Genomic DNA, 21513 nt, shown 5'->3' with positions numbered 1-21513 from the left:
ATCGACCTTCTAATCCTGGAAGTGTAGCCAACCCATAGAGATAATGTAGATAGAAGATTCTTGCCCAAATGCCTGTTCTTGCACAGGCAGCACCATTGAGGCCTTCTTATTGGTTAAGGAAGGATCACATAATTCCATCCTGGTCATCAGGAGGGTTCAGCCAATGAATTATACTCATGAGCAAACATTCCATGACTGCAGGTGGCAGTAAATAGGTGGCAGTAAATCACCAACCTTGGCTTTATACCGAATCAAACAACACACTCCAACTCATAGTAGAAGAAAATGTACTCACAGACACGTTGCATCCTCTATCTATCTCCATGAGCCAACTCTATTAATAGATGTACAGTATGTAATAATTGTTAGCTAAGTTACAGTAACGTTAGCAAAACATTTTTGGGGTTAATATAGAATTGGCTCGTGATGTCATTGAGAGCAGGAGATAAAATGAAAAAAAAAACAGGAAAACCCCAGTCCGTGTTCTTAGGGGAAACACTGAAGGTACACAAAGCAGGCAAGGTAAATGTTGGCAGTCCGTCCGTGAGGAAAACACACATTGTTGTACCCTGTAACCCCACTTCTCCTTCAGGTGTCTCACTCTGGCCACGCAACTGGCTAGTGCAGCTGGACGCCTCAGAGTCTGGAGGGGGGGGGGGGGGGGGGGGGGGGGAGGGGGATACGGGGCACATAAAGAGAAGAGTTGGGCATGGCTGGGTGTGTAAAGGTAGTTTCACTGGGACTTTTATGGAAAAAGGGCTTCATCTACTGAGAGCTGAAGTACATTGTCACACTTCACCTACAGTTTAACTCACCTGACTGGGTATGTCTTCCTCAATTCCTCAAACATTTAATAATAAGCTATGAGGTACGGTATGTACTGGATGTCAAAAGTTCACTCACCTGACTGGGTGGCTTTTACAATTTCAGTTCAAACAGCAAGAGAAAATGCTCCTCATAATGCATTGACATTGGATGGACAACTAAAGAAGATAAACGCCTAGGTCTACCTAGTGCACCCTCTACAATTTTACTATAAAAATGAAACAATAATGAGCACCAGTGCAAAACATTAGGCTCTTCTCATTAGCCACTGCACTCATTCACATATAGAGCGAACACTTCTGGGAAAAGGAGAACCTGAATTGCATGATGGTTGTCCATTTAAAGCTCTGAATGCATGACCGAGGAGGCATCAGGGCTAATAGTACTTAAGCGGTTTCCTGGCGTTTTACCAGAGGCTGGCATAACAGGGACATGGTGGAGGGAGCCCATCTGTCAGAGGCCTGCTCCAAGAGAGACCAGCTGGCATGAGGGAGGGTCAGGAATGAGCTCTGGAAAAGGTCACTGTACTTCAAGCTTACATATTTCTCTCGGGGTTAAAGTCGAGGATTTTGATTTATTAGGATCCCCATTAGCCGACGCCAATGGCGACAGCTAGTCGTACTTGGGTCCGACACATTACAAAAAATAAAAGACTTTACAATTTACATACATTTAAAAACATAAAAACATGTAGTGTGTGCGCGCATCTATGAGGTACACACAACAACAAGAAGACGGGAGTTCCATGCACTCTTGGCTCTGTATAATACTGTACGTTTCCTTGAATTTGTTCTGGACCTGGGGACTGTGAAAAGACTCAGGTGGCATGTCTGCGTGTGTCAGTGTTGTGTGTAAGTTGACTGCAAACAATTTGGAATTTCCAACACAATAATGTTTCTTATAAAAACAAGTGACGCAGTCAGTCTTTCCTCAACTCTTAGCCAATGAAGAGCAAGACGTGCCGCTCTGTTCTGGGCCAGCTGCAGCTTAACTAGGACTTTCTTTGCAGCACGAGACCATATGACTTAACAATAATCAAGATTAGATAAAACTAAAGCCTGCAGGACTTGCTGTGTGGGGTGTGGTGTCAAAATAAAGAGATGGTCTGCTTTTACAGACAAACCTCTCCCCATCTTTACAACATTGAATCTATAGGTTTTGACCATGACAGTTTACAAGGGATGCACGATATAAAAAAATAAGTATTACAAAATAAAATAAATAAATAATAACAATATATAAATAAAAAAATAGTTGAACATATCAGAATCATTTGATATTAGCTAAAAATGACAATATCGGTATCGGCCCAATGTCTAGTTTAACACCGATGTGCATACCTATATAACGTAATGACGTCAAGTAAAATGTTGCGCTACACGTGCAACACAAAATTCCTAACCTAGCCCACAATGTCTGCTGTGTGGATCGAGCAGTCAACATCTCAAGCAGTCATTTGAAAGTGTAAGAAAATTTCAGCGAGACAACACAAAGGCGAAATCCATTAATGCCAAGATAATGGAATTCATTGCCCTTGACAATCAACCGTTCTCTGTCGTGGGTGATGTTGGCTTTCGCCGACTGGTCGAGCACCAGTACACTACCAAGTGCGCTATTTTTCAGATGTTGCCCTACCGGAGTTACACAGTAATGGCGTCACTGCTATTAGCTTCACAACATACTATGGAACGCCATTTGGGTGTCAAAAAAAGATACATCAAATAACACTATTTTGACACGTCAAATAACCCAGTTCTATTATAGAATGTTGCGTGTTCTGAATTTGCACGTGCAAGCCAAGCGCCACCACTACAATCAGTAGCACTGTCAAAGCTGTACAAAAAAAGTCTGCAAACAAGCAAACACTGGCCACAAACGATGTGATTACAATACCTCGTTGGTAATAAAGCAGTATTTGTTTGACCGCAACTTCTGGGGTAGCTAGCTAGCTTTAGCTTGGTACCTAGCTTGCACCAATACAACCAGCCTGAAAACAATGACCAGTAGAAACTGCAGTAATTTTCATTATTCTTAGCAACAATTTAGGAATCCTTATGATTAAGTATTAGCTAGGTTGCCACTTGTTGTTCGGCTATTGAAATTGAACTTCAGTTCATGAAAATAAATAGCTAGCCAGCTACTTAACCCTGTTGCCCAAAGCTAACATTATAAGCAGCCAGATCGCTTCATCTGGCTAGTGAGGCTCGACCGGACCGGGTTATGTGTTGTGAAGCTAGCCACAATAAGGATTAGGCACAATAGTGGAATTTGCAGTTCACCTTCAAAATAAAAGTACCTCTTTGAAAGTGATGCAGAAGGTTACAATTGGTGGAATCATGCCATATTTAGACTAGATAATGTTAAACAAGGTTGGAATGTGAAGCAATGAAATGGGGTATCAGTCTACTCGGTGACACCCACAGAACACAATGGTGAAGAGTTTACTGGCTCCCCAGTCAGCCTAGTGTGTGAACTGACATTCATATTGCACTGTACAGCTTTACCTAAGGTTTGGGGATCAATTAAATGGGGTATCACTCTACTCAATATATTTTTTCCAAAACGTTCTCAGAGTTATCAGACTCCAAAACATCCACTATTTCCTCTGGAATAGTGTTCAATACACATAGGTTAACAATAAATGTGGCTCAATTCACAGTTGTTTCAGAGTCTCGCAATAAGAGCTACGATGCTAATGTTCTCTGGGTGTCACTGAGTAGACTGATACACCATGTCATTGATCCACAATCCATAGGTAAGGCTGTACAGTGAAATAAGTATGCCCACAAAGCCAATTCTAAAGTATAATACATCCAGTGTGATTTCAACAGATTGTCAAATTAACTAATTATTGTCTTTTGTTGATTTCATATAACATTCCAACCTCGTTTGGCATGATCTATTCAATTATGGCATAATTATACTATCTGTATTCATTTGCATCACTGTCAATGACATACTTTTATTTTGAAAGCTAACGGCAAAGTCCACTATTGTGGCTAGCGTTACATAGATGGGTCCGACCACCATTAATCAAATAAGAACTGTCTTATAAATTAGGGTTATTTTAGATGATGACACCTAGCTATATAGTTAACTAGCTAACTATAGCTACTGAAACAGATTGACGTTTTGCTATGTTTTTGGGGATGAACATTGTTTGCATCCATGAGCTAGCTAGCTTTTTTTTTTTTTATGACCAGCACTGTAGGTGCGCGATACAACTTTACCAGCATCATAGCATACGTATCGATGAATCATCGTGACATATGAAATACGAGTGAGTGTAATAACGTAAAAAATGAATGAACGTGTTCAATTATTATGTGACGTGCAGTCGTATTCAGGTCCTGACGTGTCGAACAGTGTTATTTGACGTGTCGAATAGTGTTATTGTGGAACAGTGTTATTTGACGTGTCGAATAGTGTTATTGTGGAACAGTGTTATTTGACGTGTCGAATAGTGTTATTGTGGAACAGTGTTATTTGACGTGTCGAATAGTGTTATTGTGGAACAGTGTTATTTGACGTGTCGAATAGTGTTATTGTGGAACAGTGTTATTTGACGTGTCGAATAGTGTTATTGTGGAACAGTGTTATTTGACGTGTCGAATAGTGTTATTGTGGAACAGTGTTATTTGACGTGTATCCTTTGCGTTCCATAGTATGAGAAAACCTGGTTGAGAATGAAACGACTGAATAAATGAATAACGAAACAGCACAGCAAGTAAGTGAAAGAAATGTTGATTATGTTTTACTGGTAATGGGGACATACGTAAATGCCAACAAAATAACTTTTTGGTCAGTGTGGCGTGTTACCTTTATTTAAGTAGGCAAGTCAGTTAAGAACAAATTATTATTTACAATGACGGCCTACCCCGGCCAAACCACATGACGCTGGGCCAATTGTGCGCCGCCCTATGGGACTCCCAATCACAGCCGGATGTGATGCAGCCTGGATTCGAACCAGGGACTGCAGTGACGCCTCTTGCACTGAGATGCAGTGCCTTAGACCGCTGCGTCCATGTGTTAACTATTTAACTGTACTAGAATGCTTAAAAGGCTGCAAACATTTTAAATATCAGTATAGTTTTTTTTGGCAAGGAAAATATCGGATATCGGTATCGGCCCAAAATGTAATATCGGTGCATCATTAAGTAAAACCAAGCAATTTAGTCTCCTCAACTTATTCAACAGCCACACCATTCATTGCCAGATTCAGCTGGTAGAACTTAGGGAATGATTTTTACCAAATACAATGCACTTAGTTTTAGAGAGGAGAGGGAATGTGTAGGACCATGAGAAGTTGGACTATTCACATGACCAGGATCCCAGCTATATACCGTAATTTCCGGACTATTAAGCGCACCTGAATATAAGTCGCAACCACTGAATTTAAAAATATATATTATTTTGAACATAAATAAGCCGCACATGTCTATAAGCCGCAGGTGCCTACCGGTACATTGAAACAAATGAACTTTACACAGGCTTTAACGAAACACGGCTTGTAACAAAAAATACAAAATTAGCAGTAAGCTTTAGTTGTCTTTTTGCACTGAGTCAATTCCTCACGCTGCTGTTTCCAACGTCTTATCATCGACTCATTAAGACCAAGCTCCCGTGCAGCAGCCCTATTTCCTTTTCCAACAGCCAGATCTATCGCCTTCAACTTGAAAGCTGCATCATATGCATTTCTCCGTGTCTGCCATGATGAGGGTGACAAAATGACTACCGTAATCAGAATGATGGGAAGTTTGAGAGCGCTCGATTTAATCTAAACAGTAAACAAAAAAGTTGTTTGACCTTAACCCGTTCGGCAATTTCTTTGGTCTAATGAAAGCTTCATGCCGCCAAAAAACTGAGCACGTCACAGAATGTGTTTTTTTGGAGAAAAAAAAATGAAAGCGGGAAAAATCCATATATTAGCCGTGTCATTGTTTAAGCCGCGAGGTTCAAAGCTTGGGAAACAAGTTGCGGCTTATAGAGAATTTACGGTACTTAGGGGCACAGTTTACCTCCAGTGATGGATCTACAAATCAGTCAGTGCTAAGAGCATGCCATTCTAATAAGAAACTGAACAGATCCGCTTAAAACTTTGAGAGTCTAGAACTCCGTTAAGATAAAATACAACATTAGGCTTTTATAATAGACAGTGTCCGCTACAAAAAATGTAATGGGCTTCAGCTATATGGCCCAGATCATTCAACATTGAGAATGCGCTGCTTTGGTGAAAATCTTAGCTTGTAGTTTATAACAGTTATTGAAATAGGTTACTCAGGCTATAGCAAAGGAATAGGCCACTTGGCATTGCCCTGCTGTGGGCTGCGCGGTCAGCTCTAATGCGTGGTGCCAGTCAAGTTGAAATCGTCTGTCACATCACGATAGCGGTCAATCATCTTCGATATCCTATACTATCGTAATGTTGCTCAACCCTACTGTACAGAACTCTACAAGGATGACTGGAACAAGAAGTCCCCACCAGGGAGTTACATGGTATGGCAGTCATACATGAGCCATAGGCTACATTGTCAAGTCTGATTTCATCCCTGAAGTAGGCCTATTGCTAATGAGTATGATGCGGCATACTTTGGAATGAGAAGACATTCAGCTGCAGAGAGACACCATAGCATATTATGGTACACCAAATGCCTTCAGATACCACTGCAGCACCAAACACACAAAACGGCATAAGCATTTGGTAAGGTTGTGCAATGAACATGCACTGCATGGCTGCCATAACCGGTGGAAGTAACCATCCCTTCCGCTTTACTTCCGTATCATGTTCCCCCAATCTTTTGAATGGGCTTTACGATTGTATCAAAAACAAATGCAGTATGAAAATAGGCAAAAACTTGCGATGTCATGGTGACATTGGCTAGCTAAGCTCATGTGCAGAAAAACGGTCTTGCGCCAAACTGCACATGTGCAGGCAGTCAAATCAAAGCCAATCATTGGATATAAAGTTGTTTTGGACGAAAATGAAAACGTGTCAGTTTATCACTTTGACAAGGTTTAATCAATAACATCTTCAACTAGGCTACTTAAAAAGGTCCAATAAGGCCGTTTTTAATATCAATTGCAATTTCTCAAACAAGAATGTTGCTAGGACTGTCTAGGAGTGGTCTGAGTGGGGAGGGGAAAACCGAAAACTAGCTGTAGTTGGCAGAGGGGAACTCGTTCTTATTGGTCTATTAACTAATGTATCGCCTGGTGATGTCACCAGGCAGTCCAAAACTACATCTCACCAAAACAGGCTGAAATTTCAGACTGTCTTTTCAAACAGCTCTTACACTAAAATGGGCATTATCATAATTTTCACTGTATTATTCCAAACTCAGCGTGGAAATATATATACAAAACACAAGAAAATCTAGTTTGACTGCACTGGGGCTTTAAGACGTTGTCTCAAATCGAGGTTGTGCCTTTAGATTGAGAAAATTAAGAAATAAGGAAGAATTTTTCACTTCTCTCAGACTTCTCAAACCTTAAACTCCGGTCTTGTCTGTTTACTCTGTTTCGCAAGCATTCCTCGCAATGTTTGGCCTCTGGGTTTAGAGACTCTGATTCTATCATCAAATGAGTGAAAACGCATTTCATTTCATATACACACACACATTACCAAAATAATGTGGACACCTGCTCGTTGAACATCTAATTCCAAAATCATGGGCATTAATATTGAGTTGGTCCCCTGTGCTGCTATAACAGCCTCCACTCTTCTGGGAAGGCTTTACACTAGATGTTGGAACATTGCTGTGGGAACTGGCTTCCATTTAGCCACAAGAGTATTAGTGAGGTTCGGCACTGATGTTGGGCGATTAGGCCAGGCTTGCAGTCTGCGTTCCAATTCATCCAAAAGGTGTGCAGGCCAGTCAAGTTCTCCGATCAACAAACAATTTCTGTGTGGACCTCGCTTTGTGCTGAAACAGGAAAGGGCCTTCCCCAAACTGTTGCAAGCACAGAATCGTCTATAATGTTATTGTATGCTGTAGCTTTAAGACTTCCCTTCACTGGAACTAAGGGGCCTAGCACAAACCATGAAAAACAGCTTCAGACAATTACTCCTCCACCAAACTTTACAGTTAGCACTATACATTGGGGCAAGTAGTCTTCTCCTGGCATCTGCCAAACCCAGATTCGACTGTCGGACTGCCAGCTAGCGAAGCATGATTCATCACTCCAGAGAACGTGTTTCCACTGCTCCAGAGTCCAATGGCAGCGAGCTTTACACCACAGCCGACGCTTGGCATTGCACATGGTGATATATATATATATATTTTTTTTAAATGTGTTTGTGGATGAATTTACTTCTGCCACATGCCTTTTATGAAGTTTTTGCACTTGAAGACCATTGCACTACGTTTTCCCCTATTGAAGGCCGTTCAAAAAGGCTACAAAAGTTAAACTACAAATCTGAGGGACACTTTCACACCGTATTAGGAACTTCTTCAGGATAAAAAAATAAAATAACACCCATAGTTGTGCAGGTCAAACAAGTTTAAGAAAAATGTAATTAACTAAAAATGGTAGCCTGTCAGTTGATTTGACAACAGAAATTACTTTATCCTCATAGACTATTGAAAATATAAAAATAAGGATGACAAATGTATGACTGAAATGTTGCCCAGAATATCCCAATAGATAAAAGTGGAGGACACTGTTCCCACCACGATAGCGACCAACTTGGGGTGGGGAGTTTCAACATTCCTGACATCACTATAAGAATAGGAAACACAAAATCACCCTGCCTGCAGAGGGAGTGAGGGAAGGAATGTCAATAATTATAAAATGGGAGAGGAACTTTCTTGCAATATCTGTTATCTTACCTTGAGCTATAGCTATGGATTCAAAGCTCTGCAGTTCTTTCAGCAAACATGTTCTTTCTTTGGGGTGAAGGCTGTAGATGAATTCTTTCGCTCTTTTCGGAGAGTTTAGGGGTTCCCGCGGCTCGTTGCGTCCGAGCGTTCCCATCCAACAACTTTGCAAGTTGGACACCTTCAAAACCTTTCTGACCGTGACACTTTCCAGCACTGTTCTTGTTGAGATGGTGGGTCGTAGAGCTATCTGAAGACAAAGCTTGAACATTGTGGCAAAATAGGGAAAATATGTTCGTACAAATAAAATTAAAAAACTTCAAATAAGATGGCTGGGTTCTTTACCAGTTTAACGCTCAACGGCACTGCCAACCAGATAATTCAGCAACGTTAACTAAGGTGTTCGCTGTAGTAACGTTAGTAGCTAATATTGCAAGTGTTCGAGTAATGAGAGCTGTCAAAGTAGCGAACCCACAGCTAAGCTAGGTAACGTGAAGTATTATTGCCTAGTTGCAACGTTAGCTTGTAGCTAATGCCCAACATGTAACGTTTAAGTCCTCTCTCCTCTTCTATTATTTGGGAAGACTGGTTTTATGTAACGTTTGCTAGCAACTACAGTCGACTCCTGTTACATTTCTGCAATAATACATTAACGTTACTAAATATGTCTGGCAAGACAGAGCAGTTCACGAAAGGAAAACACAGTAGCTAGCTAACGTTAATTGCACAAACCCGCACGTGACCAGACTGACATGCCTGCTACTATTGTGGCGTTAGCGGGTCCTCTTTCGTTTTGGCTTGAGAAATAAACAATTTCATTGCAAACGTCCGTGCAATTCATCAGAAAGTATTGATATGGACCCCCAAAAAATAGAGCTCAACGTCATAAACTGTCGTCGACTGGAAGCGTTCTTCGATTACTTCCACTTGCGACCAATGTAGTTTTTTTCTCTCCCAAAGACATTATGGTTTCTCCTTTCGTGTTCTTCCTCAATCTTAATTTACTATGTTGAGCTGACATTTCACATATCATTTAGATGTATTCATCTAGATTAATTATTTTTTGCTCCTAGCTACCACGTGTCCTGAGATATTTGTTGTTCCAAATTTGATCATGAGATTCTGCCCGAGTAGTAGTACACCACATTTACCAAAATGCAACACAAAACGTATCCAATTCAAATGTAATTCATTACAAATATAAAATATACATTATTCCAATGTACATACATTCGGCTAAAAGGGCAATCAGACAACTAGGGAATCACACCGATCCCATAGAGGTTAAGAGGTTTTAAGCATTTAGGCACAAGGGGGTATGGTATATGGCCAATATACCTGGCTACTGGCTGTTCTTAACTTGATGCAACCTGGAGTGCCTGGATACAGCCAATGGCGGTGGTATATTGGCCATATAACACAACCCCCTTATTGCTATGCAATTTGAACAGTAAAAAGTCATTTTCTGTCATACCTGTGGTATATGGTCTCATATATATCAAGGCTTTCAGCCAAGCAGCATTCAGGGATTGAACCAGGTTTATAATTGTAATTAAATCCCTTTTGTGCATGTGCATTAACTATAGATGATTCAGACAGGAGAGTTTGAGTGATGAAAATTATTCAGAGGATTTTGAAATCTCTGAGCAAGAAACACTCAGACAAACTTGAAAAAAGCTAATATTAGGCTATTTTCTGGCAATTGTGCCAGATGTTAAGACTACAAACCGTTATAAATGGCCCATTTGCGAGATTGGCTTGTCATTTCAATAGACATAGGCTACAGACAAAAATCTGGGATTATCAATTCAACTTTGCCATGGTTTGCTTAGATAAAGGTAGGTCCCTGATAGGCCTACATCTCATTTCATATAGTCTACAGTAGCCTAGAGAAGATGAAGGTAAAATGTCAACTGAACAATTTAGCAGCTTGCTTTGTTCAAATTAACAGACTAATTTATTCAACATGAATAGCGAAAGGATTTCGAGGTAAGAAATGCTTGTTTTCCCCAATAGCCTGCTGGAATAGGCTACTGAGGATGGGGTCATAATTTCAATCACTGAATTAAATATTAATAATATGTACACTCCCGGTCAAAAGTTTTAGAACACCTAATTATTCAAGGGTTTTTCTTTATTTTTACTATTTTCTACATTGTAAAATAATAGTGAAGACATCAAAACTATGAAATAACACATATGGAATCATGTAGTAACCAAAAAAAAAGTGTTAAACAAATCAAAATATATTTTATATTTGAGATTCTTTAAATAGTCACCCTTTGCCTTGACAGCTTTGCACACTCTTGGCATTCTCTCAACCAGCTTCATGAGGTAGTCACCTGGAATACATTTAAATTAACAGGTGTGCCTTCTTAAAAGTTCATTTGTGAAATTTATTTCCTTCTTAATGCGTTTGAGCCAATCAGTTGTGTTGTGAAAAGGTAGGGGGGTATACAGAAGATAGCCCTATTTGGTAAAAGACCAAGTCCATATTATGGCAAGCACAGCTCAAATGAGCAAAGAGAAACGACAGTCCATCATTGCTTTAAGACACGAAGGTCAGTCAATACGGAAAATTTCACGAACTTTCGCAAAAACCATCAAGCTCTATGATGAAACTGGCTCTCATAAAGACCGCCACAGGAATGGAAGACCCAAAGTTACCTCTGCTGCAGAGGATAAGTTCATTAGAGCTACCAGCCTCAGAAATTGCAGCCCAAATAAATGCTTCACAGAGTTCAAGTAACAGACACATCTCAACATCAACTGTTCAGAGGAGACTGTGAATCAGGCCTTCATGGTCAATTTGCTGCAAAGAAACCACTACTAAAGGACACCAATAAGAAGAAGAGACTTTCTTGGGCCAAGAAACACGAGCAATGGACATTACACCGGTGGAAATTTGTCCTTTGGTCTGGAGATCAAATTTGCGATTTTTGGTTCCAACCGCTGTGTCTTTGTGAGACGTGGTGTGGGTGAACAGATGATCTCCGCATGTGTATTTCCCACCGTAAGGCATGGAGGAGGAGGTGTTATGATGTGGTGGTGCTTTGCTGGTGACACTGTCTGTGATCTATTTAGAATTCAAGGCACACTTAACCAACATGGCTACCACAGCATTCTGTAGCGATACGCCACGCCATCCTATCTGTTTTGGGCTTAGTGGGACTATCATTTCTTTTTCAACAGGACAATGACCCCAATCACACCGTTAGGCTGTGTAAGGGCTATTTTAACAAGAAGGAGAGTGATGAGTGCTGCATCAGATGACCTGGCCTCCACAATCCCCCGACCTCAACCCAATTGAGATGGTTAGGGATGAGTCGGGCCGGAGAGTGAAGGAAAAGCCGCAAACAAGTGTTCAGCATATGTGGGAACTCCTTCAAGACTGTTGAAAAAGCATTCCAGGTGAAGCTTGTTGAGAGAATGCCAAGAATGTGCAAAGCTGTCATCAAGGCAAAGGGTGGTTATTTGAAAAATCTCAAATCTCAAATATATTTTCATTTAACACTTTTTTTGGTTACTACATGATTCCATGTGTTATTTCATAGTTTTTATGTCTTCACTATTATTCTACAATGTAGAAAATAATAAAACATTAAGAAAAACCCTTGAATGAGTAGGTGTTCTAAAACGTTTGATGGTAGTGTTTATGAACAGAATATGCTTGTCAACAACAGCCAGTGTTTCGGATATAAAAAAAAACTGTAGCCTAATCTGACTACTGTTACCATCAAACTAATGCGTCCTAACAACTGACCGGCAATTGCGATAGAGTTTAGATAACTTCAAATGTAATTAACTAAACATGTCCATTAATAATTGCATAATAACACAAGGCTACAACAGTTTTCGGCTATTTATTAAAGTGGTTTGCCAGCCCCATGTAGTCTACACAAGTGGCACATTGATTTGCAATGACTAAATGATATCATAATTTCAACATATTTATTCTATCAAATGGTAGCTTACAATGGTATATAAATTAATAGGCTACCTGATGGCCAACAGAGTCAAATGTATCATTCTCCACATAAAATAACCACGCGAGGGAGTTCCCGAACTTCCATTTAAAATGTCCACTCGGGGAGCCCCCGAGACCCAAGAACTGAGCACGCATAAAACACTTCGCTTGATAGCAAAGTCTACATTAGAATATTGATGTAACCCAAAGTCGTTTTCCATACTTTGCCTCCATTATTGCTTGATGTGCATCAGTTCTAGCGTATTAATATGTATTATGGAAAAAGTTTTGGAAATAGGTGTCCCCATAATTACGATCGAAATAGCCTACCTACAAATGGTAAAAATTTGTCACGATGTGCGCGCGTGCTGCTCTTTCAGTAAAAACGTCAATCACTGCCTGCCGGTCAGCAGCAGGTCACAGTGAAATATATATTTTTAAGAGAAATCCCATGGCGGCCGCGGTGCAAATTAGAAATAGCCCAAAAACACGCAACCCGCGACCAATACATGTTCACCGCTACATCGTTTTAAAAGTAACCCTAAACTACAAACATGGCAACCCTGCACAGACAGAAGGGGTAACACAGAACGTTTTCTCTCCACCAAATATGGTAGTGAGAGAAAGTCCTGTCGCGGGTAGTGGGCGAGGATGGAACTATTTGAAACTGGGCCGCTAATTTTCTCATCGATGAAACATCTGATCTCAATAAATATGTCAAGAACACAATGCACTACGTTTTATAGACTTGACGACTTGCCAACGTTTTAAAAAATTACGTTGTTTAGAAGTGCCAGATCGAATTTAGTTTGTGCACACGCCCACTTCAGAGGAGGCGTTTCCTAACGGAAATATGCAAATACATGATACAACGCGCCAATAGTATCTTGCTAGCTCGTGCTTGGCTTTGACCTTGCCTGTTCTGCCCACTGTGCTTAATTTGCTCCCACTGTAAACGACACAGATTAACTATCCAGGGTTAGTTATACTTATCTTTCTTATTACATTATTATCCTTGTGTGATGATAATAATAAGTACCTTTGTTTTGCGAAATAATGTGTAGTAATTGCTGCATTGTCAAGCATCTACACTACATGACCAAAAGTATGTGGAGACCTGCTCGTTGAGCATCTCATTCCAAAATGATGGGCATTATTATGGAGTTGGTCCCCTCTTTGCTGCTTTAACAGCCTCCACTCTTCTGGGAAGGCTTTCCACTAGATGTTGGAACATTGCTGCAGGGACTTGCTTCCATTCAGCCACAAGAGCATTAGTGAGGTAGTACGCAGTCAGTGTTCTGATTAGAACGCAGTTGGCGTTCTAATTCATCCAAAAGGTGTTTGATGGGGTTGAAGTAAGGGTTCTGTGCAGGCCAGTCAAGTTCTTTCGCACTGATCTCGACAATCCATTTCTGTATGGACCTCGCTTTGTGCACGGGGGCATTGTCATGCTGAAACAGGAAAGGGCCAATCCAAAACTGTTGCCACAAAGTTGCAAGCACAGAATCGTCTAGAATGTCATTTTATGCTGTGGCGTTAAGATTTCCCGTCACTGGAACTAAGGGGCCTAGCCCAAACCATGAAAAACTGTCCCAGACCATTGTTCCTCCACCACCAAACTTCACAGTTGGCACTATGCATTGAGTCAGGTAGCGTTCTCCTGGCATCCGCAAAAACAGATTTGTCCATCGGACTGCCAGATGCTGAAGCCATGATTCATCACTCCTGCTCCAGAGTCCAATGGCGGCGAGCTTTACACCACTCCAGCGAACGCTTGGGATTGCGCATGGTCATCTTAGGCTTGTGTGCGGCTGTTCCGCCATGGAAACCCATTTCTTGAAGCTCCCGACTAACAGTTCTTGTGCTGATGTTGCTTCCAGAGGCAGTTTGGAACTCGTTAGTGAGTGTTGCAACCAAGGAACGTGCTACGCGCTTCAGCACTTTGGTTTCATTCTGTGAGCTTGCGTGGCCTACCACTTCATGGCTGTTGTTGCTCCTAGATGTTTCCACTTCACAATAACAGTACTTACAGTTGACCGGGGCAGCTCTAGCAGGGCAGATATTTGACAAACTGACTTGTTGGAAAGGTGGCATCCTATGACGGTACCACGCTGAAAGTAACTTAGCTCTTCAGTAAAGCCATTCTACTGCCAATATTTGTCTATGGAGATTGCGTGGCTATGTGCTCGATGTTATACACCTGTCAGCAACTGTTGTGGCTGAAGTAGCCAAATCCACTCATTTGAAGGAGTGTCCACATACTTTTGTATATATAGTGGGTGAGGATTCAGCATTTGTTTCATAAAGTTTACATTTGGTCTGTGTGTTGTATGCAGGGTTGAGCGGGCAGGACTATATGGTTCCCTAATCCCTGGTAGTTCTGCCTAGGTATTTATCAAAGAAACACAATGTTCATCATCACTAACCAGGTTTCCATCCAACCATTTCATGTGGATGAATTACCTGACACATTAAAAAAATCACGACCGACCGGTTGATGGAAACAGAATATACCGGTACAATTTTATAAATGCCGACAGACAATTTGTTCCTTCAACATGGTGGGATTTTTTTGTGTCTGTAAAATTTATTATGCGACAAATTGCGGTGGAAACGCCTTTATGCGCAAATAATATAATAACCATCACGCAATTATATGTTGTGTGGTCCTCACAGTACGACTCGTGAAAGCATGCAGTTTATTAGGATCCAGATTATATAAATTATGAATTTCACAGGGTGGTCAATGTGCACGTGGATGAGTTTGACACTCCGTTCCAATATATGTAACGTTAGAGGGTCTTATTCTGATGACATGGTGATTGATGCTTTGCTGCCGTTTGACAAAAACAAATATCGCTTTTATCCATAATAATCTCATGTAGGTATCCTACCCGAACTGTAGCTGCGAAATGATTTCTATATAACGTTAACACAAGTTTTTCTGAAAATGCGAAAAATCAAACTATTGAGGATAAAAGTCTGTGCGTGATGACGCCGTGCACATAGAAATAACGATCGCTGTTAAATTTCAATACCGAATGAAAAATACATCTCGTGGTAAAATGTGCATAGTAGTTTATGCAGATTTCAAAATATTCGCATGAAAATCTGATGCAAATTGGATGGAAATGTAGCTCATGTCATGCTGTGATGAAAAGGTATCGCACTAGCGTGTACTATTATTCTTGAGCACTTATTGACCAAACCACTATTAAAGAGTCTTTTATTTACATTAATCTTTTTTTTTTTACAAAATGAACAGCTTTACCTTTCATTAAAAGCAAACAACTAAAGCAATAATCAAAGTCCTTCATTGCTGAAACAAACTGAAAGCACAGCTTTTCAATTAAATAAAATGCCTCTCAATTCCTGATTAGGACAAGTGATACTTTCAGTAATTTCAATTCACCATGATTAATAATAATGACTATTGTATTGAAAATTACAATGTTATCTTTAGTTGCTCTGGAAGCTGTTGCCATTTCTAAAGAATGTCATTTCAGTTGTAAAACGTAAAATCAACTACCCTTTTAAAACTGCAATAGTGCGGATAAGCGTCACTAACAAAACTATTTGAGCCAAGTGAGTTGAAGGGCAGATTGCTTCATGAACACATGGTCTGAGCAAAACATGGTGCAAAGTTGCGGTTTCATTTTCAAGGTAAGACTCAAACATCTCGAAGTCGAGTAAAGTAGCATCTCTCAAAACACTCATTTGCATACAACCTTCCCTTTTCTAAGGGAAAGTGTATTTTTATTACATGTACAATAATGTACACAATTTAAGCAAGGTCACACAAGAGACCAGTAGTAATAATAAGAGGTATATCTGTGATTACAGTAGAACTTCACGTTTTAATTAAACCTCTTCTTGGCGCGGAGCTCTTGGAGGCCCTCTCGGCTCCCTGCTTACTTTCTTTCAGCAAAACAGCAAACACACGACCAACAGCATCCCTACAAAACACAAGGAATGTGGGTCTCTCACACAGAACTGCACCTGTTGGAACACCCAACCACCTAGGCACACTTTATCATAGCAGCTACACCTCTGCAAGCCCTTGGAGGAGCTAACCCAAAGACAAACAAAAAAGGAAACAAATCTTAAGAGTGAAAATGTGTGACATCCCTGATGTTGAGAAAATTATTATTATTTTTTTTTTTACTTAAATATATATAATATATTTATCTCTATAGGGCTGATCAGTCCCCGTTAGAGTCTGTGTCATCATTAATATAGTCTTCCTCTATGGGCGTTTCACCGTTCTCTGTCCCCCACTCATCCTCGTCATACTCAATACTGTCATTATCCTCCATTAGTTCATTCTCAGGCTCAGGCCCACCTGCGGCTGCTGCGGCCTCTGCCCCGCCGGGCTCTGCAAACTGGCCCAGGTCCCCGCCTGGCGCCACGTAGCCGTTGTTGTTGAAGGGCACCCTGTCCCGGGCCTCCTCCTCAATGTACACCTTCTGGTGGCACATGGGACACGTGTCCTGGATGTAGAGCCACTTACGGAGGCAGAGTGCATGGAAGTAGTGTTGGCACGGCGTGATACGTGCCGACGTGGCAAACTCCTGGTAGCATATGGCGCAGACGTCCTCGATGTCGCGCAGCTGGCCACCCTTCACCTCCGGCAGGGAGTTGATCTTCTTGACAGCCGTACGGCGGTTGATGAAGGTCTTCCAGCCGTTCTTGGCCTGCAGGTAGATGTTGAAGTAGGCGTGGAGGCACATCATGCAGGCGCGGATCTTGCTACCCGCCTCGAACATCATGGTGTAGGCGCCGTTTCCAAACATGATGACGCCAAAGACAAACTCGATGACGTTGCCCGTGGAGCGCACGCAGTAGACGTAGTCGTCCAGCTTCTCCCACAGCACGTTGTAGTAGCCATCCACCATAAAGAGGCCGTAGACCGTCAGCGACACCACCACCTTGAGGCAGAGCTCCACGCAGAAGGCCGTGACGGCGAACAGCCAGGTGTTGAGGGCGTAGCGGTGCCACAGGGTATAGCTGAGCACAACGGGCAGCACGAAGAGGCAGAGCGACACCAGCAGGACCGGGAAGTGGCGGCGGAAGGAGGAGACGTGCGAGGCACTCAGCGACATGAGCACGGGGTCCGTCATGCCATGGATGAAGTGGAGGATGGCAGTCAGCAGAAGGCACATGTTGCGGCTGAGCCGCACCAGCCGTTCCTCAGGGTCCAGACCACTCAGGCCCGTTTGCAGGGCCAGGATGAAGAAAAGAACGGGTGCCACGAAGCCCAGCCGCTTGTCCTCTTCCTCGGTGGAGCCGATGAATGCCAGGATGCTGAGGCCCAGGTAGTGGGCGATGGAGGAGATGACGGCGCTCATGCCCAACACGGTCAGTGTAGAGTCACAGCCGCTGATGATGAGGTTGCTGAACAGGTCCCAGAAGACGTCCCACGTCAGGTAGCTGTGTTCGCCACTCTCGTGCCGCACCACCTTGACTACGTAGACCAGGATGATGGCCTGCGCTGTCATGCGTGTGAGCCAGAAGACACGCAGCACGTCCGGGAAGCGGATCCTCTTCCAGGTGTCCTCCACCAGAAGCTGCAGCCCGTAGATGCGGTACATGTGGCGCACCAGCAGGTAGACGTAGCGGCAGGAGTAGTAGAACCACTTGAGCTTAAGGGCCAGGCACACAGCCGTGTTCAGAGCCAGAGCCAGGCCCGAGGCCACCGCTATCAGTTGCCGTATGTCCACGGGAAGCTCGATGATGAGCCCCCACAGCGGAATCATGACATCCAGGACCACAAGGGCAGCAAACACAGACTGAATGTTTAGCAGCACCACATAGCCCATGCCGAAAAGGAGTTGCACCACGGCCATGCCCAACCATAGGGTGGGCCCGTTTCGTGGTAGGAGTCTAAAGCCCAGCGCTGCTTTGTAGTAGGCGCTGTAGAAGTCTATGTGAGATATGGCATAGTAGTTGATAAGAACGGCCACCACTCCCAGGAGCACAGCGAAGAATAGCGTGTAGAACTTGAATAGGGCCTTCTGGGACAACACCAAGACCACACTGGAGACCATGATACCTGAAACAAATTCAAACCATAGTGTCAACATGCCATCAAGTGAAACAGACCATCTACTGTACAAGAGGTCTTGATTTATGATAAGGTTTAGAACAACATTTAGCTGGAGAGGGATCAGTAATTTGGTAGTATCTTACTTTAGGCAAACTACCAACCCTACCGTTGAGCTTGATCACACTGAACTATACTGGGGTCGGAAAACTTACCTCAATGCAGGGATGGGATATGCCACTGTACTCCAAATTGTAGCTTTATCCACACTGATACATCGAGAATATTGAAATACTGCTAGTTTTCCTGGAAAACTGCCCTTTTTGTCCTCATACGAGGTAGCCCTAGCCATGGCAGCCATTATGAAATGGCACGTCACGTTGAACAACAAAGGAGCTGAATGGCTGACACTGCCATTTCAAAATTGGCTGCAGTGTTTACTGTTTGCTAGTATGAGGACGAAAAGGGCAGTTCTCCAGGAAAACTAACAGTATTTCAACATTCTCTATGTATCAGTGTGGATGAAGGTATAACTTGATATACAGTGGCATATCCCATCCCTGCATGGAGGTACGTTTTCAGACCCATATCTCACTTCGACTCCACTGTGTCTTAATGTAACCATGATTGCATTCCGACCCGTGTAGTTCAGTGTAATCAAGCGCAAAAGGTAGGGTCGGTATCTAAAAATGTCTGAAAACATTACATAGGTCTAAGTGTAACGATTGACATGTTTGCAAGGAGAGAGACTAGTATGGTAACTTGCAGGGTAGGTAGGTGTTTTGACATGGGTCATGCAAACATAGTGTTGGACTTGAGGGCAGTAAGTATGGCCAAAAAGTACCTGATCAAACACACACGGAGGTCAGCAAACTACCTAGACGTGATTGTTTGCCTGTGACAGTATTGACAGGCCAAAATGAAGGCCACAACATCAGTTATTTGTCCTGCATTGACAAAACAGGTTTACCCATACTTCATAACTTTACTTAATAGCTACTTGGCCAGAGGTAAATTATCCTACAACACCTGGCTGGTATTAATTTGTCTGATAGCCAATATGTTGGTCATATGTCTGCCTAATGTTACTTAGCTGGCTAGCTAACTGTACTAGAAAGCCTAGGAGTAAGGGGTATGGTTATTAGCTACCTATCTGGCTAACAATTGCAAAGAACATGGTCTTCGTGTTGTTATCACTGGCTCCCAAGTGGCACAGCCGCAGCGGTCTAAAGCACTGCATCTCAGTGCTAGAGTTCGATTCCAGGCTGTATCACAACCGGCCGTGATTGGGAGTCTTATAATGCGGCGCACAGGAATTGGCCCAGCGTCGTCCAGGTTGGGGTTTGGCCGTCATTGTCAATAACAATTTGTTCTTAACTGATTTGCCTAGTTACATAAAGGTCAAATAACAAAAATAAAACTGCTTTGGAAGGATTGGGCTGTGGTCCAGGCCCTTCGCGGTTGACAGGTGACGCGAGTCAGCCACACTGACGTCTGCAATAGTAACTATAGCTAGCTGTCAAGAGGGTGACGGCGGCTCGCATGTAGGGGTCCAAAACTACTAATAATCTTACCCATTACTCGGATTAAAATCTTGCCCGCTGTTCCGGCCCATCCTGACCCAGGAGCATAGTAAGAGTTAAAAATGGCGTCGATAATAAAGATGCAAGGGACTCGAAATGCCACATCCAGCACGGTCAAGGCTTGTTGGCCGATTCGGACATTAGCTGAGGCCATGGCTTAGGGCGTAAGTCCCGGAGGACTCGGTCGCTCCGTTTAAAGAGTTAAAAACTCCAGCTTCTTTTGGTGTCAACTTCCCACACGTTATTTAACGGGGTCCATACAAATCGCCATCTTCGCTGCCCTCCTGCTGCTATGCAAAGAACGCGGAAGTTTCTACTTTTTTTAAACCCTCGTGACGTTTTGGACGTCAAAAGGTGTAGTCTGTGACGTATCCATGTGCTTTATCAAAGATTTTTATAACTAACCCAAGATAGACCAGAGCCTGTATTTTCCAATGGGAGTAATTTTATCATAGTGGGTAGAACAAGCAAGGAGATGAGGAGCCAAGCACCAGCTGGGAGCCAAGCACCAGCTACCAGCTACTGAGATTCTATTGGCGCGTTGTAGCATTTATTTGCCTAATCTGTGAAGTGCGCATGTGCAATAACTCAGTTTTCCCTTGCGCTCCTTCTAAACGCACATTTCAGAAACTTTGGCAAAGGGTGAAGTCTACAAAACGCAGTCCACTCTTTTTGTTACATATTTTAGTTTTGGAAACAGAATACTGTATGTAGATCAAATATTTTATTGATGAGAACATTTGCAGAATGTCGGCCAAAATCCATCTCGCTCCATCTTCCCCTCTGCCTGCCACAGGGCTTCTTCCTCTCATCACCATATTTGGTAGTGAGTGGAAACGCCAACCGGATGCTTCACATTTAGACATCTGGCGAAATATCTGGTACATTCTTCTATTTGTGGCCTTATGGCGCTTTCTGCCGCGTTCACGTACTATTCGGAAATAGCATACTTTATATTTTATTACAATAATACATCAATACAAAAGGTACATGGGGAACACAAGGGGCGGCAAGTAACCTAGTGGTTAGAGCGTTGGGCCAATAACCTTTCGAATCCCTGAGCTGACAAAGTAAAAATCTGTGGTTCCGCTCCTGAACAAGGCAGTTCTGTTCCCCAGTAGGCCGTCATTGTAAATAAGAATTTGTTCTTAACTGACTTGCCTAGTTAAGTAAAGGTTAAAATACCTATACTTAAGTGATAATGCCCTCGAATCCGGTTTTTGGAGGATATATTAGCATAGGTGTTGTTAGGGCCGGCTTTGAGGGCATTACCTCTTT

General features: G+C 42.4%; 2 protein-coding genes across 2 annotated transcripts; both read right to left on the bottom strand.

Moving 5' to 3' along the window:
- Nucleotides 1–8112: 8112 nt before the first annotated feature.
- tmem65 (transmembrane protein 65) lies at nucleotides 8113–9393 on the bottom strand. The gene is given in 1 exon segment (NM_001140624.1): nucleotides 8113–9393. A coding segment is annotated over 1 exon segment (369 nt). The 5' UTR covers nucleotides 8914–9393; the 3' UTR covers nucleotides 8113–8544.
- Nucleotides 9394–15821: 6428 nt separating this feature from the next.
- On the bottom strand, nucleotides 15822–20503 carry rnf139 (ring finger protein 139). Its single transcript, NM_001173630.1, is given in 2 exon segments — nucleotides 15822–18661; nucleotides 20227–20503. Coding segments are annotated over 2 exon segments (2013 nt in total). The 5' UTR covers nucleotides 20390–20503; the 3' UTR covers nucleotides 15822–16811.
- Nucleotides 20504–21513: the final 1010 nt, after the last annotated feature.

The sequence above is a fragment of the Salmo salar genome, chromosome 27 (genome assembly GCF_965601325.2).
Source record: "Salmo salar chromosome 27, fSalSal1, whole genome shotgun sequence".
In the NCBI taxonomy this organism is placed as follows: domain Eukaryota; kingdom Metazoa; phylum Chordata; class Actinopteri; order Salmoniformes; family Salmonidae; genus Salmo; species Salmo salar.
Note: the sequence above shows the minus strand (reverse complement) of the source record. Positions and strands in the feature narration are given on the sequence as shown.